Source organism: Dreissena polymorpha, chromosome 1, assembly GCF_020536995.1.
Source record: "Dreissena polymorpha isolate Duluth1 chromosome 1, UMN_Dpol_1.0, whole genome shotgun sequence".
Lineage (NCBI taxonomy): Eukaryota > Metazoa > Mollusca > Bivalvia > Myida > Dreissenidae > Dreissena > Dreissena polymorpha.
The window spans coordinates 11007788-11034036 of NC_068355.1; the positions used below are offsets into that span (position 1 = coordinate 11007788).

General features: G+C 37.3%; 1 protein-coding gene across 1 annotated transcript in view; it reads right to left on the reverse strand.

Moving 5' to 3' along the window:
• The window catches only part of LOC127871046 (sodium/hydrogen exchanger 10-like), a 257467-nt gene that overhangs the window by 3385 nt on the left and 227833 nt on the right, over nt 1–26249 (reverse strand). The window contains exons 22-26 of the mRNA XM_052413666.1: nt 23985–24125; nt 21945–22056; nt 21572–21654; nt 20366–20539; nt 19080–19171 (exon numbers count right to left, since the gene is read on the reverse strand). Of these exons, the coding sequence (XP_052269626.1) occupies nt 19080–19171; nt 20366–20539; nt 21572–21654; nt 21945–22056; nt 23985–24125 (602 nt within the window). The remainder of the gene's footprint in view (nt 1–19079; nt 19172–20365; nt 20540–21571; nt 21655–21944; nt 22057–23984; nt 24126–26249) is intronic.

Below are 26249 nucleotides of genomic sequence, written 5' to 3' on the forward strand. Positions count from 1 at the left end.
CAGTGTTTATGAATTCATTAATTTATTCATTAATTCTTCCCTACATCCATCCCTCAGTCCGTCCGTTTGGGCGTTCGTGTGTTATTGTGTTCGAGCGTTCGTGCGTTTGTTAATCTTTTGTTCATTCGTTTTTTGGTTGGTTGTTTTGTTCGTTGGTTTTTCTTTTATTTCTGTATTTATCTTTTTATGTTTAAAGTGTAAATGTTTTTTTAATGTTTTTATTTATGTATTTGTTTATTTATTTATTCATTCATTTATTCATTCATCTGTCCGTCCGTCCGTTTGTTTGTGCGTTTGTTATTTATTTCGTTCGTTTGTTCATTGGTTTGTTCGTTCTTCAGTCCATCCATCCATCCATCAAACCATCGATCCATCCACGATCCATCTATCCATCCATCCACCCATTTATTTATTTATTCCTTTAGAACTGAACTTTAAACCTGTTTTAAGTAAATTTTTGTTTGGGTAAAAAATAAAATAAACTATTTTTTATAAAAAAAAAACGTTCTAAATTGAAATAGTGTAAATAACTAGAAATATCAATGTAATAGAAAAGCGCTTAAACCATCATGGTCATTCATTAAGATGCTTAATAAATATTAAATTGATACAATTATTTGCCATAATGTATGTCTGTGCATAGGTGTACATTAAAAACAAGTTCTTATGTAAAAGTCTTCGGGGAAATATCATCGGAGAAGTACCATTCGTGCTTTTCACAGTATAATACAAGTTTAAACTCTCCAAGACGAGAAAATACTTTCGAGGCACGATATGAAATAACTTAATAATTTATGCGCAATTTTGGTTTCTATGACAGCACATACTACATGTGAAACAGAAATTCGCTAGCGAAACATCTCATGGTACAGAGACGAAATTGTGTTATATTCCTTATAAAATACGATTTTTAGTCTGAACTGATCTGTTGACTTCTAAGAAACATATTAACTGACTCCATTTGTTGCAAAGTCCTTGTTTTATTATTTACATCATTATATTCGTCGTACCCAGTAAAATCAATGTCTATCTCAACTTCAAGAAAATCACTTCTTCGACGTTGCTGTCATCTCACTCTCCAACGAAAAAGTAAACGGCGCTATTTCCAGACTCTAAATTTTTATTTCAAAATTGGTGATCCGTATCTTATCCCTTTGAGCGTCAAGTTATCTCATATAGATCAGACATCGGTCGGCCCCATTATAACTTAGTCTGACTTAAATTTTCTGTCGTAAAGTATTATAGTTAGATTTTTCATTTGGAAAACGTAAGGAGTCATTAATGTGTGCGTAGAATGTGTGGAAAGACAACTGCATCTAAATGAATTACTTAAATACCGTATGTTACATACATATAATTCCATGTGTGGACGCCTATAATAGTGATAAATGTAGTATCAGTTATATGTCAGCACAAAAGTATGCAGTTTGAATATACATTTACATGCATTTACTAGATATTTAGCTCGGCTGTTTTCGGAGAAAACCCGAGGTATTGTCATAGCAAGCTCGTCGTGTCCGTCGTCGTGTCGTGCTAAAACCTTAACATTTCGTCAAGGTTTTAAACATTGGCTCTAAAATCAAAGTGCTTCAACCTTCAACTTTGTAACTTCATATGTAGCTGCACCTTGATGAGTTCTACATGCCACACCCATTTTTGGGTCACTAGGTCAAAGGTCACTGTAATCTCTAACAAAATATTTTGACAAGCTTTCATTTATTCAAAACTGCACCCGCAGCCGAGCGTGGTACCCGTTATGCGATGCTCTTGTTCATGTATGTGATTTTTCTTCAAATACCACAATAAGTGTAAGTGTATAAAAGTGCACGGGAAATGTGATAAGTACTTTTTACTGGTTTATAAATTTATAATCACCACGACTTCAAAATGTCATAAATAAATATACAATACACTACATAAAACATTTGATATGGTTGACAAGCGACTTAAAACTGAAAAAAATATCGGTAAATTATATAGAAACTTTTCACATCAACCTTTATTTTCGCAATCGGGATATACGCCTAGCATCTTTAAGAAAGATAATTCTTGCTACCATTATTGTAGTTTCATAAACATTGAGCAAACACATGTAATAGAGTCAAGTGCTTGGGTAAATGCACAACCTTTTTTGAAAAAATATGTAATTTTATTCTTAATCTTTAAAATAGACAGTAACACATGAGTGAATCAGACAAATAACATGAAATTGTAGCATGAAACATCGACATCAATCACCATGTTGCCATGAAATGAAATAAAGTAAACAAGGCACCCTTCCTGCTGCTATGTGACGATATCACCAATCGATTTTTAACCTTCATTCAACATGTATTGTGTTGTAACGTGGCAGCATTAACATAATATGCATCTAATATTATATTTAGTACAAATACTTAAACACAACAATAATATATAAATAAAATTAAAAATACAAAATCAAAAGGATGGTGTTGATGATGATGAACGCACAAACGCTCGAACGTTACACCGCACAAACAAACAAACGAACGGACGCACGCACACGCGAACGAATAAACGAGAGTACGAAAGACTGATTGACTAAAAAAAAAAGAAGAATGAACAAACGAACAAACCAAGCAATGAACAAACGCACGGACATCAGTTCTCATAATATTCATTTTTTTTCTAGAAAACACAGCTTCAACGAGCAAAATACATAAAACATATAAAGTTTCAGGAAAAAAATTCCGTGAAACCAATATTTTCAAATATACGTAATGAAGCGAAGTTAACCCTCCGTGTTGTTATCAAACGGAGAGTGACAGGTACCGCCAAGGAAAGTGTGCATTTTGGGTAAATCTATTAAGGAGAAAGCACTTAACCGCTTTATTACCGTTTCTAAAGACCACGCAAAAATGACAATACAAATTACCACTTAAAATTGTCCGGTTATGTACTAATTGCCCCTGTTTACATGGGAAGAGCAAAGTCGTCCGATATAATTAATAAATACCCACGCGTTTAATACGCTATTAAATGTGCCCTATGGCAATACAAGCGTTAAATCTACCACATTTCGGAAGTTTAGCGGACGCCCTATCGTAATTGTCTGCGTATAGCAGATCATCAAGGGCGTTAGTTATTGCCGTGTGCCTGACAGCCCCTTAACCCATTTATGCCTCTTGGACTCCCATCCTTCTAAATTGGATCAATTTATTAAAAAAAACTAGGGATGTTTAGTATATTTATTTATATATTTAGAATATTTCTTACAGAAATTCCTTTCAGAAAACAGCGCAGACCCTGATGACACGCCGCATCATGCGACGTCTCATCTGGGTCTACGCTGTTTGCCAAGGCCTTTTTACTAGACGCTGTGCATAAATGCATATTGTTTGCACTAGAAATGTGTTCTTAACTGAATTTAATTTCCTGTTCATTTCCTTAAACAGGTTTGATAATTTCTTTAATAAATGTACGGCTTTCGTTCATTGAGTAAGAATTACTTTAAGGGTTGCGCCTTAATATCCATGAAAAAAAAACACTGTTCGCCAAAAGTATTTCCTAATTTGCGCGTTCTTGACCATGTCATGAAATAAAATCTTTCCCCCACATTTTCACCAATATGTTCTTTTCTTCGTTACTCGGGGGAGTCTATTGCGCATTAATCGTTGCAAATAATTCAACACAACTTCGAGTAAGCGAACGCTGCGAACTATGGGATTTTGTTGAACCAAATATCTCCCATGCGCGCATTGTATAGAAAAAACATCACATTTGTGTTCCGGTTCGGAGACATATGCGCCCGTTCGAGGATAATTCAATAAAACTATTGCTCCCGAATACTGACGAAGTGACACGATTACAGTGCGTTGATCTATTTAGCGACCACAGTGTTGAACGGATTTACCGATAACAGCCGATAGGCGGAGTCGGCGACCTCGGAAACACAAAAAAGTTTAAAAGCGAAGTCGATTTGGCTTGCGAATGCAAAAAACAACCTGCGACAACCAAGAGCGCATTGAATCAAGTATTGATCGAAATGTAATGGTCCATTCAAAATCAGTTAACTCAGTGACTTCTTCATCAACAAATACATCAGCGAGTAAATGTGTCAGTAAAAAAGAGCTACGGAAAATGTTTAATGTTTGTTTAATGTTTGTTTAATGTTAATTAGCGCGCAACGTAATAAACATAAACACGCTTCAGGTCTTAAGTAAAGTTAAAAAAAAGCGCAAGTTGGTCGGTTGTTTTTATCCTCCGCCATAGGCGAAGGGAAATTGTTTTGACGTTGTCCGTCCGTCCTTCCTTCTGTCCGTCCGTCCGTCTTTCCCTCCATCCGTCCGGCACTTTTGTGTCCGGAGCCATATCTTGGAAATGCTTTGGCGGATTTAATTGAAACTTGATATGAGTATATATATGGATAAGAGGATGATGCACGCAAAATAGCATTGTACACCATCTGTTAATAACGGAGTTATGGTCCTTTGTATCTTGAAAAAATGCTCACTTTTGCGTCCGGAGCCGTATCTTGAAAGTGCTTTGGCGAATTTCATTGAAACTTGGTATGAGTATATTTATATATATATATATATATATATATATATATATATGGGTAAGAAGATGATGCACGCAAATGACATTGTACACCATATGTTAATAACGGAGTTATGGCCCTTTGTATCTTGAAAAAATGCTTTTTTGAGTGTCAAATATTACGCTTTTGTGTCAAGAAGCAATGGCGGGGGATATCAATTCCACGAATTTGCTTGTTGATCCCGTTTCGCCCCAGGAGCCCACGTTACGAGTTCTTCGTACATTAAATCAGTGATGGTTGTTGAACTTATTACGCTTATATTGTTGAAGAAAAAGGATCAAATTACACAATGGTGTTGCTATTTTTAACAGTTTAGTGACGTTTTTTAAAGTACATGTATTGATTATTGTTATCATACGACTTACTTTTGAAAGAATAAACATAAATAAGCATGATTAGTTTAAAGCAACTAATTACCAAGTATAACAACTCAGAATACTATTACATGTGGTTTATACATTTATTGAACCAAATTTAGCATATCCAGATGTATAGCGTGTGTGTTGTTGTGTTGAAATTTCCTTCATTGGCAAAGCGTTCAAAAATGCATCTGCAAATAACGGATGAAAGAGTACCAAGTTATAGTGATGAATAGCATTTCACAAGTCGTTGAATAATGGCGAGGCTTTGTATTCGTTGACGTTGACAATCTTCAATAACAAGAGCTGACGCACGTTTCTGCTCTTAAACACGTATGCCCTACCATGCGTTGAAGTCGCGCTAAAAATACGCGATCAGATGATTGCTTTTTTGAATGTTCAATACAGCATGTTTTCATTATAAAATGATACATGGTAATTCTGTGTTAATTATTGCAAACTTACAACTTTATGTAACCAGTGAACTGTATGCAAGTATCAATAGCGACAATTGTAACCATGGAAAAGCACGCACCTTGTCATCAACATTACAATAACTATTGGTCAGCATGGGCGTGTCCATTTAGGACACTGATACCATGATAAAGCACAAATGTATCTACCAAGAACAAAGTCACCATAAGAGCATCGCGTATCTATCGTGACAAACGTAACCATAATAAAGCACGCGCGTTTCCATCGCAACACTTTAAACCACATGGCAGAACGCAAGGCGTAATCTCAACAAACATATCTATGAAAAAGAAAGCGCGTGTTCTTGTAAAAAAATAAAGCAAAACAAAATCATGCTTGTATGCAACGTGACAAATATAAAGATAAGTCAGCCTGCCAGCAGCTATCGTTACAAATTGTAGCCATAAAATACACGTTAAATGTAACATTTTGTCTCAAAATCCAAGTTATTATGCGATTTTTAATCCGATTTGTTTCCTTTCAATAGATGACATGTCTTTATTTTAGAACCATAAGTATCGTGAATGCCTTTTAAATGTGAGCTATGCACTTATCTATAACTTTAATCAGGGACTTATACAAACATTTGTTTGTATAGGTCCTGAGACCTGCTTTAATTTACCGTACGATTGTTCATAAATTAGGCCCCGGAAAAGAATGCAAACGACAAATAGCTATTAAATGTATCTGCTGTAAAATGGATCATACATTTAATCAGTTCGTTTTATACTCAATTAGGATATGTAAGCTGTTTACAAATGCGGTTTACAGGCTTATAACATGTTCCTTAATATGCATAGCTGAGAATGATGTCCCCTATCTCCAGGTTGAAAAAGAAACTTCACTTTTCATCATTTTTTACTTAATTTGGTAGGTATGAAGATGTAAATCATGCACCAAGTTTAGAATGCTATGTATAGTATAATGTCCTTAATTGAGAAGGTTGTATACTGTTTGGTACAATCCTTAATTGGCAATGAATTTTGCTGCTAAGTACCGTTAATATTATACAATGATGATAATTATTTAGTTTGCATCTAACATACCGAACGTAGTTTATTACCACCCTTAAATCAGAAGGCATTTAACTGCTCAATATTGTCACGTAGACAGTAAACTGTGTAGTAACATGTATAACATTGAAGGCATTTGTTTGTTTAGTACTGTCACTAACTGAGAGTGCATTAGACTGTTTTGTACTGCCTATAACTCAGAAGGAATTTACCTGTTAACACTGTCCATAACTTAGAAGGTATTTAACTCTTAAGTACTGTCCCTAACTGTGAATACATTTAATTGTTTAGGCTTTAGAACTGTCCCTAACTGGAAAGGCATGTAACTGTTAAGTTTTGTACAAAGCTTTGAATGTATTTAACTGTTTAGTACTGTTTCTTACTGAGGGCATTAAACTGTTAAGTACTGCCTCTAACTGGGATGTCATTGGAACTGTTTTTTTTACTGCCCCTAACTTAAAAGGCATTTAACTGTTTAGTTCTGTCCCTAACTGAGATGGTCATTAACTATTTAGTACTGTCCCTAACTGAGATACATTTAACTGTTAAGTACTGTCCATAACTAAGATACATTTAACTGTTTAGTACTGTCAATAACATTTAACTGTTAAGTAAAGTCCCTAACTGAGAGGGAATTTAACTTTTTAGTAGTGTCTCTAACTGGAAAGGCATTTAATTGTTTAGTACGGTCCCTAACTAAGAAACATTTAACTGTTTAGTACCGTCCCTAACTGAGAGGGCATTTAACATAGATATCAGTTTAGTGATGTCACTAACTGGGAAGTCAATTAACTATATATCAATGTCACTAACTGGGAAGTCATTTAACTATTTAGTAATGTCACTAACTGGGAAGTCATTTAACTGTTTAGTACTGTCCCTAACTGAGAGGGCATTTAACTATTTAGTGATGTCACTAACTGGGAAGTCATTTAACTATTCAGTAATGCCTCTAGCTGGGAAGTCATTTAACTGTTTTGTACTCTCCCTAACTGAGTGGGCATTTAACTGTTTAGTACTGTTCCAAACTGTGAATGCATTTAATTTTTGTCCATAAGTTTGCCAATGGACTTAATAACCACAGTTGGACAGTTGAGTGTTAAAATGCGGTAAAATATCCGGATGCAGTAGGATGTTGGCAGACGAAATAGATAAGATACTTAACATAGAATTTTACACTTTACAAAGGGGGTAATCACTTGACAGTCCAGAAGGCGACGTCTATGCCGAGGCAAGTTTTTCGCCGTTTTATACCATTTATTACCTGAATTAATGGGTCAAATGCCGCTCACTTTCCAGCCATATCAGCAAGAGAGTTACAAGCTTTCATTTCGTATTAATTTTCGCTCTATTTATCGACTTTACTCGCTGCGAAATTTCTAAGCGGGATTACCTAATTACAACAAATTTTCACTAATAAAGTTTGCAAGGATTATAGAGATATAAAGCGTATTTTGAAGGGATCTTTTCACGCTTTGGTAAATTGACAAAATTGAAAAAAGTTGTTTCAGATTCGTAAGTTTTCGTTTTAGTTATGATATTTGTGAGGAAACAGTAATACTGAACATTAACCATGTTCTAATATAGCCATTATATGCATCTTTTGACGATTTTAAAACCTAAAAATTATAAAGCGTTGCAACGCGAAACGATTGAATAATTTGGAGAGTTCTGTTTTTGTCGTTAAATTTTGTGAAACTACGAAGATTGCTTATATAACGTATAAAATACGATAAGAATATGTACTTGGCGGACTAGCTCAGTAGGCTAAAGCGTTTTTACTTCAGGACTCTGGCAGGACTTCAGGGGTCACTGGTTCGAAACCAGCTCCGGGCAATGTTCTTTTCCTTTTTTAATTTTTTTTCTTGATTTTTTTACTGGAGCTTTTACGATCCAATGTTTACATTTTTCAATATAAAGCATTTAATGAATAAGTTAAAAAAAATGCCAAAATCTGTGAAAAGGCCCCTTTAAAACGAAATAAACGCAATCACCTTTTAACTGACATGGCTTAAGTTTGGGCGTCATTTAAAAAATAAACAAAAGCAATGAAGGATATAAAACGGCGAAAAATAACTGTGTCGGCATTGACGTTGCAATCTTGACTATCACGTGATTACCCCCTCTGTTATAGATTTTATGTATCGCTTCGGAAGGGTAACGTTTGTATGGCGCAGCGCATTCGCTCACACAACAATACAAAAGGGGCTAAAATACCGGCGACGGACGTTTTTTTTAAAACTTATTTCTTACTATAAAAATAAGTTAAGTCTATATTTACAAGCATTTAAGATATGTAAGCAATCATTTCGAATGACATTTGATTTGTTTAACCAAAATTTGTGAACAATTCACTTAAAACATTTTTTCAAGTAAAATTCATTTTAATTATTAAATACTTACCTGCTATCTAATAGCTACTACCTTTCAAATGTGGGTTTATTCATCCGGAACAATTGACATGACGCCTTATCTATGATCGCTCCGCCCACTAGAATTGATCCACCAATCAGCGATCGATTAATCAGGCGCACTCGTTAGCAACGACCTGTCCGCCATTTTCTAGACAAGCTACATGTTTAGGTTCACTTTTATTCCAACGAGTTTCTTTCGTTTTCCTCTTAAAAAAAACGATTAAAAATGGTTAAACGGTGTCAATGGGGATAATGTTACTCGGACAATCGATATCCTGAAAGATTAGTTGGTGACATTTAATTTGTATCGTTTCCAAAGCCGAAAAGAGATCTTGAGAAGTGTAAGAGATGTATAAATACATGCGGTCGTCACCACGAACAACTGAACGTCAACACTGTCAAAGGAAATTATAATATATTTTTATCGGATATACTAGCAGATTTAAATAGTTTATGTTATCGATGTGATTATCACTTAATATTTCACTTTTTTAAAATAGTTTTATTAGTTACTAAGTCAGAAGCGAGGTTCATCTGCATTACTTAAAGAGAAATAAAACCCAGCATGAAGCCTAACTCATGCTGTGTTTTATTACTCTGATAGTAAGGCACTTAATTGGCATCATACATGTTATTTGAAGGTGACATGTGATATATTATCTTATTAACGGTATCTACACATTTGCACTCATGTGGTGTCACCAATAAACGCTTTTAATCCACACTAGGAGCTCGAATGCCTAGATCTCATTTTTTAAACGAGTTTCGTTTATTTTGTTCGGATTAAAAAACGGAAATGAAATATGGCAAAAACGGTGTAAAAAGGGTTAATGCAACTCTGACATTTGGTATCCAGAAAGATAAGTTAGATGAATTAAATTTATACCATTTCCAACGCGGCAATGCGGTCTTGACAAGAGCGAGTGGAAGTTTCAAGAATTACCGAGATCCCCTTTATAGAACATAAATTTATTTCACAAACTTGAAATGTCATATAAGCAAAAACTAAGCATTATTAAGTATGTATTATGCCACGTGTGCATGTAAAATAATTGAGAATTTTGGTACCCAATTCGTGTAACTTTACGAAATCCCCGTTAAAAATCGCGTTCTGTGTGTGTCAGAAACAAGTGAAAACCATTTTGTTATTATTTTAATAAAGACGTATCGATGAATGCTATTGTAAAAGAGTTATTATTAATGATATTAGTTAACCAATGAATGCGGTAACTTCGGGGAAGTCGGTACCTGCGCGAGCGTCTGATATTGGTAGCCTTATTAATTTATAATAGCCTGACCGTATTCCATTTCGTACAACGCTAATTTTATATCAGACAATGTCCAAACTTACTGTGTTGTTTTCGTGCTTTAAATTATAGTGATTGATAAATGTCCCATAAGCAATGTTTAATATGATTAATATCACTTTTATACGCAATAACATGTGGGATTGAGGTACCCACCCGGCGTCAGAAAGCGCGTAAAACTTCACCGAATTCCCAGTTATAAAGCGCTATTTCGTGTCAAATACACGGGTAGGGGGGAATGTTTCGGTAATAATTTTGTTAATAACACGGGTAAATACCGATGAAGTGTTAATTTATTGCAAATACCACCATTACACGTAATAACGGGTTCGATTTCGGTAAGCGCGCAAGCGTTTGAGAGCGTGTTTAATGTACCGATTTACCCGTTATAAATAGCTGATGTTCTCTTAAGTAGTATATTTTTTGCATTCGCAGAATAACTTAATGGCATCAACCCCTTTACACGTGTAATATGGTGTTAAACAAGTCCATAAAATCATCCGGAATATCGCGTATATCTATATGCAGTCGATAGGCAAAGAAGCCATTTTGGTGTTAGGTTGTCTAGGTTTTCTTCCCGCTGAGCCACGTGATTAAGTGGGCGGAGCGATCACTGATAAGGCGTCATGTCAATTCATGAGCCAGGAGCAGGCCACCTATACACCGAAATTAGATTAGGTCGGAACATAGTGTAATGCAACCGACCTTAGCTAAACCGAAAACGGTGAACGCCATATCAATCTTCTTTCAATATATCTGAAATATAAGTCGAAGAGCGGGGTGGGAGTTGGGACTCACCGATAGCAGGTAAGTATTTAATAATTAAAGTGAATTTTACTTGAAAGATTTGTTTTAATAGCATAAATACGGTACCTGTTATCTACTAGTTGAATTTGCAGCTGCGTTGGGAAGGTTCGTGTATATCACATCACAGCCGAACCCATGTACAGGGTTATCGGCCAACGATTGCAGTATCATGTCCTCAGGTAATCTTCGTTAGTACGGTATTTGTACTTATATATCACGGATATGAGTAAGTAAACTATGCCATAAAAGACCCGTCTGGGCAACCACAACAGGGCCCCACATATACAAATTGTATTGTTGGCACTCCAGAGAACGAAGATAAAAAGAGGAAAAGGTAGTCCGATTCCTCGAGAAAGCAGCATGGAGCACGTCAGAAAGTGGGATGTGATTAATATACGCCCACGAAGCCGACAGAGCTCGTAATTCATGCGGTCTTATTTTAAATAGGGATGAACCCCTAGATGAAAGAGAAGAGTAAGCCTTTTTTATGGTCGAGGCTACCAAGCGAGAAATAGAAGCCGCAGACACATCGCCTCCCCCCACACCTTTTAAGGGAATGAAACGTCTCTTGTGATAACCTCGAATAGACTTAACTCTGTTGAGGTAGAACTTCAAAGCTCTGACTGGGCATAGGAGTCTATCTTCATCTTCATGTCCACAAGTTCTAGAAAGACTTTGGACCTAGAAGGGTTTAGAAGCCATAGAGGGGAGTTGATTCTTAGCAAGGAACCCTGGCTGACACAACAAAGTGACGGAGCCATCGGAGGAATCAACATGAAGAGGGCCATCTTCGATAGAAAGAGCTTGAATTTCACTTCTCCGTTTGGCTGAAGCCATAGCAGGAAGGAAAACGGTCTTCCATGTGAGGAACTGTAAAGAAGTCTGCTCAAGAGGTTCATAAGGAGCCTTATTAAGCAAACAAAGAACGCAAGCCAAATCCCGTTTAGGGGTAAGGGAACGAGAAACAGGACGTTTGAGTTCCATGGCTCGGATCAGTTCCTAAATGGCTGGGTCAGCACAGACTTGTGATGACTTACGAAAAGCCAATGTATGCGAAATAATAGATCTGTATCCTTTAATGGAGCTAAGAGAAAGTTTCTTATCATCAAAAAGATATATGGGAAAATCCGCTATGCGTCCAGCAGATGGATTGAGGGGATTAATTTTCCCTCAAATACACCAGTCAGAGAATTGCTTCCAGTGAGCATCATAGACTGTTCTGGTGGATTTTCTCCTTGTAGAGGCAACGAGTGTGGAAGCCCTGACAGAAAAACGATTCTTCTGCAGGGATGGCCGGATAACGGCCAGACGTGTAAGTGGAACATGTTTGGATCCACATGAAGTCTGCCTCTCTGAGATAGATCATACCTGTGAGGAAGTTTCCTGGGATAGTCGCACAGGTGACTGAGAAGGTCGTTGAAACCAGGATCTTCCTGGCCACCAAGAGGCGACCAGGATCATCCGGTAAGAGCTCACCCTGATTTTCGCCAAGATTTGGGGAATTAGAATGGGTGGGAGATAGGCGTAAGCATCAAGTTGGTCCCAGGTGAACGAAAGCGCGTCTACCGCCCATGCTGCTGGATCCTAGACTGGACTCGAGTACAGGGGAAGTTGTCCCTGGTCGCAAATAGATAACCGAACTTAAGAAAAATCTGGTTGGCCACTTCCTGATGAAGTGTCCACTCCGACGGAAGAAACAGGTGTTTGCGAGACAAACTGTCTGCCAGGGCATTGAGATAACCTGGTATGTGTTTGGCCAGAAGATAGATGTTGAGGCTCTTGCAAAGAATGAGTAAGTTCTTGGTTTCCAGATCCAGATACAAGGATTGCGAGTGTGTTCACCCCCCCCCCCCCCAGTCCCTGGATGTAAGCTACGACTGATGTGTTGTCTGATGACACCATCACACAGGATTCCCGAAGATGTGATTGGAAATACTGCTCGCATTTCTAGATTGTTGATGTGTTCAGGTAAGACTCCTGAGGAGACCACAATCCTGAGATTATCAGATTGAGTGGTTCCAGGTGAGTGCCCCAACCTTCCCTGCTCGCATCCGTTATCAGATGTAATGAAGGTTGTGGGGGAAGAAGCGGTCAAGAGAGACTCCTCGTCTACCCACCACTGAAGATTGGGGACTAAGGCCGGTAGGATTGGAATCTGTGTAAGCAGACTGTCCGGAGACCATTTCCACCAAGCTGAGAGGTAGTGCTGAAGAGGACATGGGAAGAGACGTCCCAACTGCACAAGGTCTGCTACTGAGCTCAGGATACCGTTGACAGAGAGGAATTCTTGAGCTGTGATATGAGATTGGGACAGAACCCATTTGACCTTCACAAGATCTGATACACGTTGACGTGAGACCCTGACCCGATTGATGTCGTTCATAAAATTCATTCCCACGTAGGTGAAATCCTGAGAAGTAATGAGGTCTGATTTGTCTGCATTGAGGAGTCCTAACGAGAGGAGTTCCTTTCAAGAGAAATCTAGGTTCCGCAGAAGCAGTTGACGATCGAGCTGGTGTAAGAACCAGTCGTCGAACTACTGAAGGAGAGTTCCGTGAACCCGGAGGTGTGCACCGACTGCAGCCATCAGTTTGGTAAAAACTCGTGGGGCGGTCGCCAACCCAAATGGCATAGCCTGAAACTGGTAGACATGGCCTCAAAAGGGGAAGCGCAGGTACTTATGATAGTTGGGAAGGATTGGAACATGGAAGTATGCATCTTCCAGGTCCAAGGACATCCCCAATGCATGGGTTTGATGGAGTTACGTATGAAGGCAGGAGTCTCCATCTTGAAAGTCGGTTTGACTAGAAACGTGTTGAACACTTTTAAGTCTATGACCGGTTTCTAGAAGCCGTTTTTCTTTAGAACCATAAAAAGACGACTATAAAAACCTGGAGAATAAGGATCTATGGGGATTAGAGAAAGTTGAGGCCTCTTTTCGAATTTAAAAGTGAGGCCTTTTGTAACACGGGAATGAACCCATGCGCCCGCAGTTATTTGGAGCCATCGATTTGCGAAGTGCAATAGTCTAGGCCCCATGGACTCCAAGGTGATGGCGGTAGAAAGGGGATTACCCTAGGGCTGACCTTGGGGAGATATGCCCTTGTCGGTTGAAGGTTTGAAAGTCTTTTGATCCAGCTTGTTTTTGCTCTTTATCCAAGCCTACTTACCAGACGAATTCCGAAAAGAAGGTCTGTTATAGGAAGGCCTGTTAGGAGCCGTACGTGGAGTAGAAGGAAGCCATTTAGAGAAAAGGTTGCTCTTCTTAGCGTTTTTAGCTGCCGGTGGTTTAGAAAGCTTGGCGCTTTGAAAGCCCCTTGGCGCTGGCCACAGTTGGTATACGTTAAAGAAGCGTGGATCTGGTCTTCCCGGTCAGCCGTGATAGCTGCTTGTATTTTGCCACCAAAACGGGAATCTGCTGTGAGAGGAGCTGTTCTGAGTGACTTCATGCTTGGTTCCAACAGAAATTGTTTAGGCAGGGAAGAGAGGATGAGGTCTCTCCGAATCCTTAGCATCTTGGACATTGAAGACGCAGCATTATGCAACAAGAGCACCGCATAACGGGTGCCACGCTCCGCTTCGAAAGCTTGTCAGAATTTTTTTTTTTAGAGGTCACAGTGACCTTGACCTTTGACCTAGTGACCCAACAAGAGATGTGTTTGTCAGAAACACAATGCCCCCTACTGCGCCACATTGAAAAAACATTTCTATTTATTATTTGGCAGGTATAGAAATCATCTCCCTTTAAAGGTTATTACTTCCCTTGAATTTTGTCCAATCCAACCGGGGGTGGGGGTCTCACAGTCAATTATGACAATGTCAGACATCACTGACAACTAAGGCCTGTGGTTTAAAAGAGATCATAGCCAGAGTTGATCATGTATCTATGGACATAATTCCACAGGTATGTAATGAACATCAAAGAAATAATAATAACATCATTAAAAAAAAAAACTTTGACAAATCAATCATTTGGGTTAAAAATAATCAAAATAATAAATCTGTACAGTAACTGTGAAAACAACTTCAATTCTTGGTAAGGAAATATATAATATGAGATTTATAATTATATAAATTACATTCCTTGAAAATAATTGTCTGTAACAAATCTCTATTTTTAGTAGCAAATAATTAAAAGCCACTACGGCGACTGTAGATTCACCACTCAAAATGTGCAGCTCCATGAGATACACATGCATGCCAAATATATAAAGTGGCTATGTTCAATATTGAATAATTTTCTCCCTTTTTAAAGCATATTACTTCCCTTAAATCTGTATTTTTTACCGTAGACCGTAAAGGATGACCTTGACCTTAACTTTTTACCACAATGTGTTTGCCAGAAACACAATGCCGCCTACTGTGCCGATTTGATTTATTTCACAAAAATATATACATGGGCAGGTCAGATAACTATGTCCATTTAAAGCTTATTACTTCCCTTGACTTTGTTTTTTGCACCCTAGACCTTGAAGGATGATGTTTACCTTGAAATATTACCACTCAAAATATGCAGCTCTATGTGATACACATGCATGCCAAATATCAAGGTGCTATCTTCAATATTTAAATAGTTATGGCCAACGTTAAGGTTTAGCACGACGCCTACGGCGCACGGCAAACGGCGGACGACGAGCTGGCTATGGCAATAGCTCGGGTTTTCACTGAAAACAGCCTCGCTAATACAAACTGAGTCGTCCATGAAGGATGAATTAATAAGTCACGGAGTTCCTCTGGAACTGAGTCCAATTGCTCACAAGCCAATTCTAAGATTGTGGCCGCCATAAGGTCTATATCTGGTTAGCAAGACCTTTGGAACGGCGTTCTCTCAGTTCCCAATATCCAACATGGTGTAAGGAACTGAAATAGGACTAGAAGCAACTGGCATAGCAAGTAAAAGCTTGCTAATGTCCGGATCCGGACTGGGCAGTTTGGAAAGGTCCAAACTGGTAGTGGGATCAGGTACCGGAGGCTTGTCGATTTTACCGCGTTCAAGTTTAGGCTCAATCAGGTCCTTAGGGACTTTCAATGGCGATGGAGTAGGCTTATTAGAGGGTTCCAGTGACTGAAAAACCGACAATGTAGTCAAGCCAATAGGAAGGCGGAAGTCGATGCGAGACTTCCCCTTGCTAATCCTGTTGGGATCATGTTTACGGGTCAACTGGTCTGTGGCTAAGATCGCAGAACTTGTAGTCGACATGCAAGGGTGAGGGCAAAAGTCTTCACCTAGGGTATGTAACATAAGTTCATAGACCTGGAAAACTGGAATGAACCGTGACCAGAACGGTCCTAAGTTCACCGTTGAGTGGACTGGTCAAAGAATGACTAGTGACCAGTGATCTGTGCTCGGTGACCGGTGCACGATGACTGATGCTAAGGGACTGGAACCCAGTGACCAGTGCCCGATACTTTACCTTGACTGGTGACTTACCTTGACTGGTGACCGGTGACCAGTGCCCGGACCAGTCATATCCAGTGACGTCACTTGGTAAAGACTGAAGTATGGCGGGAGCCATATGGTCTGACGTCGACCGATGCATAGCCAAAGTCACATGGTCAACGTCACCGGGAAGAGACCGACGTATGGCGGTAGCCATATGGTGTGACGTCGACCAATGTATGGCTAAATTGTCGAGAACGATGTCTTTTCCGGTACCGGGCAAAGACCAAAGTATGGTGAGAGCAATATGGTCTGACGTCGACCGATGCATAGCGTAAGAAACGTGGTCAACGTCATCAGGCAAAGACCAACGTATGGCCGTAGCCATATGGTCTGACGTCGACCGGCGTATGGCTAAAGCCTCGTGGTCGACGTCTTGCCCGGTACCGGGCAAAGACCAAAGTATGGCGGGAGCAATATGGTCTGACGTCGACCGATGCATGGCCGAAGCCACATGATGGACGTCTTGCCCCGTAAGTTCCACTGAAACAGGTCCTTCTGCATGCTTGCGGCTCTAGAACGTTTCTTTACATTGTTCAGCCATTACGTGCTAGAAGCATAAATATCTCAAACAAACGAAACAAAAATCCAGAAATAATACTGAGAATAAATTGAAAGACAAGTAATAAAACTCATCCACCCACAAAGATACAATTAACAGACCGAAAATTAAATTGATTTGAAATTAGGCAAAATGGCGATGTTTACTGTACCAATCTGGAAAATTATTTGATGTGGTGGACACCATTTCTGGTTAAGATAAGGTTGCATTACACTATGTTCTGACCTAATCTAATTTCTGTGTATAGGTGGCCGGCTCCCGGCTCCAGATTTTTTCCGGATGAATAAGCACACCTTGGAAAGGTAGTACATGTAGCTATTACATAGCAGGTAACGTATTTATGCTATTAAAAGGTGGATGGGGACAAGGTTTTGATTAACTTGTCCCTAACTGTGCATGCATTTAATTGCTTATAACTGTCTCTTACTGAGAAGGCAATTAACTGTTAGTCTGTCCATTACTTTGAAGGTTTTTAACTGCTTAGTAGTGTCCCTTTCTGATAGGGCATTTAACACTCGAATGGTCATTGTCGGCTCGGGAAGGCCCAGGAGGTGAATTTTATTGTGCATGTAGGAGTTATCATGGTGTGTGTGTGTGTGAATAAGCTGTTGTACAGTGGTAGATAGAATTGACATAATCATCCAACTTTTTAGCAATTACAAGGGGGATAGGAACAAAATAGTAAAGTGTAAAGTTTGTTCTTATTCACAGTTGGCAATTAATAAAACATTGAAAATGAGCTCAACAATATATATAGTATTGAGTACGACAAAAAACTTATAAATATTATCATGACTTCGAAATATAGTAAGAAAATGTACCTGTCTAAATAATTAAATTTAAAACAAAAGTTTTGTTGTTGTTTTTTTCCCCACTTCTTAGTGAAATATACATGGCATGAAAAGTGCATCATTAATTGCATGTACAATGCATATTCAAACCACACAATAGTGTTCGTCAATGATTCGTATATGAAAATTATACCACGGGAGTTCACATCATATGTGTCCTCAAAAGGCTCATTATGAGTTTATTTATTTACGATTGAACTACATGGTAAGTTGATATTTGATTAACATGCAGTTTTCTTTCTACATATTCAAATCACGCTTTCAGAGCCGCATCGTGCTAAAATATGTCTTATAGAGTTTCAGCAAGTGTAGCTCATCTCCAGCCTCCACAATGGCACAATCCGCTATGAAATCATGCAAGGCTTCATGGTAGCATTAGGTATCTCCTGACCAGACTAGGAAATGCAAAGGCTAGACTATAGCAACGCTGGCCGCATATGGCACCATTCAAATTATATTCGTAGTGTATTCGATATTCAAAAACGACATTCATTAAATGTGACTGCAAATAATTTTATTTTATATTAACTGGTTCTCAGAATACAATTGTCATCATATTTTCTATGCTTTCAGAAAGTCTTAAAATGGACATTTGTCTTAACATGTGCGTTTAGACACACTCTATACATTTGAGTGGGTTGTTTTAATTTTAAACTTGCTATTTAAAGAGCAATAAATTAAATTTTGAAAATAGAGTTGCGGCTAAGGTCATGCAATAGCGATCAAGTGCAGTGTCTGAAATAAGTACACACATTAAGTACTGTGATGTATGATTTTGTGTTGAGCATTGTTATGTATTGTTTTTCCACTAAAACAGATGCTTCTTCTGGCTTGTCTCTCCATAGATTCAACAGTTAAATTATAGGGGCATGTTCAAAGATTGGCAACTAAATAATTTGATTTAACATATCTCTACAACAAAAAATATTTTGCATGATTGGTTTGATAGGTTGATTAGATAATAAAATGCAAACAAAGTTTTTGGCACAAGACTCACTTTTTACAGTGCATATTCTCTTAAACAAAACAATGTTAAATACAAAAGCTTCCAGGCAAAGGAAAATACCTACAGACGGAGAAGTGCATTGTCTCCCACTATTTGAGGGCATTCAAACTCTGTATCCCTTACATATCATTGAAAATTAACTAGAAACTACTACATGTGTTCGCTATTTCATAAAAAATAATATATATTTTATCTGTATTTTTTTTTCTTTTTGTACATAAAGATGTAAAAAGCATTAAAAAAAAACTCTTTTAGAATTTATTTGAGTTCTGAGTTCAATCTTACCTAGGCATCCCATTTTCAAACTTGCTGTGGCTAGCAGGATCCAACTTGTTACTGCTGAACAGGGTTCCCAGGCTCTTGGCACTTTGCACTTTCTGAACAGTCAACATTTGGTCAGTGTGGGCGATTTATGACATTAAATGCAAGGAAGCAGTCAACATATGGTCAGTGTGGAAGATTTATGACAATAAATGCAAGGAAGCAGTCCACTCATGGTCAGTGTGGGAGATTTATGACATTAAATGCAAGGAAGCAGTCAACATTTGGTCAGTGTGGGAGATTTATTACATTAAATGCAAGGAAGCAGTCAACACATGGTGAGTATGAGATGTTCATGACATTAAATGCAAGGAAGCCATCCACCCGTGGTCTGTGTGTAAGATTTATGACATTAAATGCAAGGAAGCAGTCAATATATGAGTATGGGATGTTCATGACATTAAATGCAAGGAAGCAGTCCACTCAAGGTATGTGTGGGAGATTTATGACATTAAAAGCAAGGAAGCAGTCAACATACAGTGAGTATGGGAGGTTCATGACATTGAATGCAAGGAAGCAGTCAACACATGGTCAGTGAGGGAGATTTATGACATTAAATGCAAGGAAGCAGTCAACATATGGTCAGTATGGGATGTATATGACATTAAATGCAAGGAAGCAGTCCACTCATGGTCTGTGTATGAGATTTATGACATTAAATGCAAGGAAGCAGTCAATATATGAGTATGGGATTTTCATGAAATAAAATGCAAGGAAGCAGTCAATTCATGAGTTTGGAAAATTTATTACATAAAATGCAGGGAAGCAGTCAACATATGGTCAGTATGGAATGTTCATGACATTAATTGCAAGGAACCAGTCAACTCATAGTCTGTGTGGGAGATTTATGGCATTAAATGCAAAGAAGCACTCAACATACATTGAGTATGGAAGGTTCATGACATTGAATGCAAGGAAGCAGTCAACACATCAGTGAGGGAGATTTATGACATTAAATGCAAGGAAGCAGTTAACATATGATCAGTACGGGATGTTCATGACATTAAATGCAAGGAGGCAGTCAATATATTAGTATGGGAGGTTCATGATATAAAATGCAAGGAAGCAGTCAATATATGAGTATGGGATGTTCCGGACATTAAATGCAAGGAGCAGTCAACATACTGTGAGTATAGGAGGTTCATGACATTGAATGCAAGGAAGCAGTCAACAAATGGTGAGAGCAGAAAGAAGCTTATCATTGACACGAAAACAATTAAAAAAAATACAAACATTCATTTAAGTATTACCTTCCACTTTGACTCCACATTCAAGCGTTTCTTCGAGGCATGTTTTAGGCACAGCTGACTTAATGAGTTTATCAAGGCACCATGACCTCTTTGAGCTTCTCCCTTCTTACCATGTATAGGCTGCCCAAGATCACTGGGTACTATCAGGATCACTACTGGCATTCCTTCCACCGCCTAAAAACAAGAGATGTGGTTGTCAGAAACACAATGCCCCCCTTTTGCACCGCTTTGAAGCCATAAATTTGACCTTTGACCTTGAACGATGACCTTGACCTTGAGCCACTCAAAATGTGCAGCTTCATGAGATAAACATGCATGCCAAATATCAAGTTGCTATCTTCAATATTCAAAAAGTTATGACCAAACTTTAACGATGGTTAAAGTTAAGGAACGAAAAAAACAATGATATTTAACTTCTGACCTTGAAGGATGACCTTGACCTTGACTTTTCACCACTCAAAATGTGCAGCTCCATGAGATACACATGCATGACAAATATGAAGTTGCTATCTTCAATATTGCAAAAGTTATAAAAGTTTAACCAAGGTTAAAGTTTTTTGACACACATACGATGACTGACTGACTGACACAATGACAGACAGACACGCCAAAAACAATATACCCCCAATCTTTCAATCCGGGGGTATAAAAACTTCTGTTTGTAATTTGTCTCTTGTTAAGGATGGGTGAAAACAGGTAAACAAATGGAGCACTAAGTCTTTTTTTTGCCCATGACTCTGAAATGCCATTAATCAGTTTGATTGATTATTATTATTGGTCAATGGATGTACATTGTATCATTGATCATGGCTTAACCTTAATATTGTCTCAAGTTCTGTAAAATGTGAGGAAAAAAACGTTTGGACAGTTGGATTGAAAGGCAATTACTTATGAATCATTTGTTATGGTCATGACGCTGATTATTAGAGTTGGAAGAGATATTAGTATCACAAACATTTTCATTATGTTAGACTCGCAAAAGACCTCATAAACTTGGAAAATAAACATTAACAGTTAGAGATCAGATGAAAACCTAAAAATGTATCAGATAGCTTCAATTGAGCGCTTCATTTTCTTATCAATTGTCAACCATAGTTTTCAACTGCTTTGAAAATGGGCGAAATTTCAAATTGTGATCTTGTGCTCATTGAAAAAATACATAGCCCACCCTGTCTATGCAGATGCCACATATTAAAGAGCATTTACCAGTAGATCCAGCTTAAGAACAGTCCAGGGAATGTAGCTGGGCCCTTCAAAAAACTCATCAGTGAAAGGGTTTCTGGCAGAGCCTATGTAAGAAAAATTCAACAAGCAGAATTTATGGAAAGGAAATGTGTTAACATTCTGCTAAATTGATAATGTTTGAATACTAAACTGCACACAAAATTCTAAGCAATTCAGTGCTTACATGTATATACAAAGTAATTTTTCATTGATTAATTTAAGTATCATAGTTGGTGAACTAAATATAAGCAACATAACATCTGTTTTATTAGCTTAAAAAGACATTTCTAGAAACATAGTATATTAAATGCTAGTATTTCAATGATATATTTGGATCAATACTTATTGTACCCACCATTTATGAGCACCACATCTGACATTGTGGAGTCCACTACAAATGTTTGTCCACTTGTGTCTGCAAGATATGAATTCTCCAGGCGTAGCTTTATCTTCTCTTTTGTCCAGCCCTGTTACACAAGCGCAAAGTTGCCAAAGAATATAAACATTTTTAAGTGATCTTCTGAATTCTGTAATGACATAAGAATTTAGCTTTTAAATTAAAACTATGGAATCTAAATGCCTTTGAAAATGTAATAAGTTGCATAATTTTCATTATGAATAGCAGAGATCCAGGTAGGCTTGAATATGCCTAAATTATGCACATATATGAGGGAGAGAAAATAACAATTGGAGGTGTTATTATGCAAGTTTTCAAATGTTTGTGCACATTAGTAAATGAAAAAAAAGAAACATAATTATGAAAATGTTGAACAGTGTTTTTTTCTCGAATTAATTGCAACTGAAATGTTCAAAAGATCACTTAAAAGTCAGAATTCAAGTTTATTTTTTTATTGTCAAAGTGTCATTTTCAAATCAATATGTTGTAAATTGCTTTTATGTATACTACTCTGGCCTTCTGCTCAAAATGTCCTTAATTGTAATTTACGGTACCTTGCATATATATTATAAGTGAATATTTAGTAGGGCTGTAACGATACATTCGAGTATTCGAATTACTCGAATACGGCTGTGGACAAATCGTATTCGTTATTCGCCACCCCCCGAACCGAATATTTGACAAATACAAACAACGTGGTTTCGAGTTTGAAAGTTTAATAATCTTTTCTTACCTTACAAATGAAGATTCATACAATAAACCCCTATATTTAAATGCTTTTCTCCTTATTCAAGCATTTTTCATCATGTTTACCCCACCCACTATGTTACACAGTGAGATTATCGGCAAAAATGGCGGGCCCCGGTTGAATATTTACGACATTGATTTGAAAAATCACTCGATGGTTGTTTAATGTTTATTTAGGTTAATACGAGTGATTTGATGCTCAAACATACACACAAAGGATTAGCAGATAGAATTTCTTTTTGTTTATCTTTACGACAATGATTGTGCAACTTATCAACAAACATGACTACATGGACTGCCTAGCAAAGGGAATGCTATTGATATCGTTGACCTGCTTAATTGTTCTACTAAAGTTTTTTATTGGTACTCGTCATGTTTTCAAATCTGTGTTCAAAGCATAAGCAATTCTAGTCAGTGTTTTGTTATTTCAAAGTGTTATATTTCATATTTTCAGTATGCAATGATACTCAATTAATCAAATTGACAAATACTCATAGTTTCATATTGTATAATGTCATGTCAAGTAGTCAGTATTAATTGTGTTCATTCAAATTCATATTCACGAATAAATATTCGTATTCGCCACCCTGTATTCTTGATACTTATCGTATTCGTCACCTAGTGTATTCGTTACAGCCCTAATATTTAGTGCCAACTTTAAGAACTAGGCATCTCATTATGTCCATTTTAAATATTGTTCTCGAACACAACTGTCACTTGCTTGATTGAGATTGAATTTTCATTTTTCACACAGTACAGTATAAACCATGTTCCTAAAATTGAATTGACCACAATACAATAAAACCTTTCCAAAAGGGACTGATCTTCATTGAGCAAAGATAATAAAATATCTTGGAATAAAACCGAATTATACTTTTTAATGTTTACTTTATGTTGGTTCCCAAAAGTGTGTCCTATTTTTACAATTTGGTTTATTTTCACACAAATGCATGAATAACTAATAGTATCATTGCTGACATTCCTGTCTAAAAGTTCTAATAATTACACAATAGTTTGCATTTGAGGCATTTACCAGGTATCATGAATTTGCTCGCTTTATAAGCTCTACTCTGAAGGAAAATGTCATTTTTCAACCAGCTCATTAAAACGAATGTCCATCAGCTAAAAAATAACATCAAATGTCAGCTTTGAGAATAGTCACATATTCTTGCACAAATTCAGGGCTGAATTTTGGCCTTACCTCACCCCTTTAAAATCTATGCTCCGAATGTAATTTTGTTAAGACCTTACCTGGAAAGAAGACTGATTCATGAGGATATTAACTGCAATCCTGTTAGCGCAGACGTGCCACAGACGATATACAAGAGGTTCATCTCCCTCCTTGAACGTCTCAATGGCGTACTCCATGTCCTCCAGGGCGATATACATCATCTACAGGTCACCATGAAAACATTAGGCAGGTTGCCATGGAAACAACATATGCCCTCAAAAAGAAAGACCACAGAATTGTGAGGATATGTTTATAGTGCAGTTTCATTTAAATCAGTCTACTGTCTATTGCAAATGAATAAAGATTATTGCTAAACATTACATATAAATCTCACTCACATTTAATGAAGAAGACGTTTATTGTTATTTTAAAGATATATGGAATAGAATTCCAGTAAATTTTTTACAATGTGTATTTACAAACTTTAAAAAAAGAGATGTGATTGTCAGAAACACAATGCTCCCTAATGTGCCGCTTTGAAATAAAAGATTTATTTTGATTATATTTAAAAAAAAATATATAGCTTCAATTGTGAAAATGATCTGTACCTCTCAAGTGATATAAAATAGAAATTATATCTCTTTAAAGCTTGTTACTTCCCTTGGATTTTGTTTTTTGACCTTGAAGGATGACCTTGACCTTTCACCACTCAAAATATGCAGCTCCATGAGATACCCATGCATGCCAGATATCAAGTTGCTATCTTCAATATTGCGAAAGTTATGAACAAGGTTAAAGTTTTAGGACAGACAGACACATATAATGACAGACAGACAGGCCAAAAACAATATACCCCCGATCATTCGATCCAGGGGCATAAAACAAGAGGGCCATGATGGCCCTGTATCGCTCCACTGTTTTTGTATGCGAAAAAAGCGTGCAATGCTCATGGGTTGAAATGTACTCAAGCATGTGACTTTCTCTTTCTATCCCTCATCCCACTGGGCGTTTAAAGTTGGAAGGTCGAGCATTTTTATACATGGAAAACGTTACTACAGTGTTAACTAAACAGACTAAAAAGCCTGGGCACAGGTACTTTGCTTATAACGTAGGTACATTTATCTCTCCAAAAGATATTGTTGTTCTTTCTATTTCACATATTTTGAGATGCTGAAGATCAAATCTACGCATGTTCTACAAGATTAATGAAAGTTCCTTCATTCAATCATGAATCTTTTTTCAAAATTCCAAAAAGTGTTTGTAGGTTTCAAAGTTTCTGTAACTTATATATTTCATGACATGTGCAAAATACCTAATGACGTAGATAACCTGAACTTTACTTCATTCTTGAGGCATTAGTGAGTGTAGCAGGATTGTTAACGTGGTGAAGAAATTGTTTATTGTACAAAGAAGATATTTGCCTGAGGAAACATAAAGTTACGAGTTTTTCAGGTTCGTGAGCTGCTGAAAGGCAGTAGGAATGATAACTTTGTAATGGTTGTTTGTTAAACAAAGTAAATGTTTATGAGACAAAATATTGAATTATAATTCATCAAGATGTTGCGATCATGGCAACACTACTTGCATATGGCGTGAGGTTTAAAGAGAATAATGACAACAATTAGCTTGACCTAACTTTCCTTTACTTTTTCCATCTGACTTTGGTTACCTGTCATGTTTGTTTTTGAAAAATACTAGGATTGCCATATATTGAAATAAGGTATCTGATCTATTCTCTAATAGGTTGCTAGTAATAGACTTAGCGGCAGTCATGTTAAAAACAAGGGGATTGTTCACGGCATCGGTAGAATATACTTTTAATAGATACATCTTTTTTAAGTTGGATTCTCCTTACTTTTTTGCAAAAAAAGCTTATAAAAAATTTTTTTTGTAGATATGGGATGATTAAGTACCAAATGCAATTCTTGAAATCCAAAATCAGGCCTGTAGCCAGAGTTTTGAAAAGGGGGGTGCGAATTTTCCCATTAACAATTGTTATTGAGCAACAAAGTGGCGTGGCGGTAGGTGGGGGTGGTGGGGGGGGGGGGTTGTCCCCGCCTGCAATTGGGGGTTTTGAGGTCCCCCTCTAGAAGATTTTGAAAATAAAAAGTAAATTCCTGCATTTTGGTGGCTTTTTATCTGAATTCAGAGCTGAAGTTATAGAGCATTTTTATATGAAAATTCACATTTATTGACTATACTCAGTGACTGATCGACATGAATATGATATAAAATACATGTATTCCCCACTGCTGTTTCTCAATAACCAGCTTTTCTGATCAGTCACGGAAATACATTATTTTATACCCGAAGCTAGTATGCGCGCACACACTTTGTTTACATAT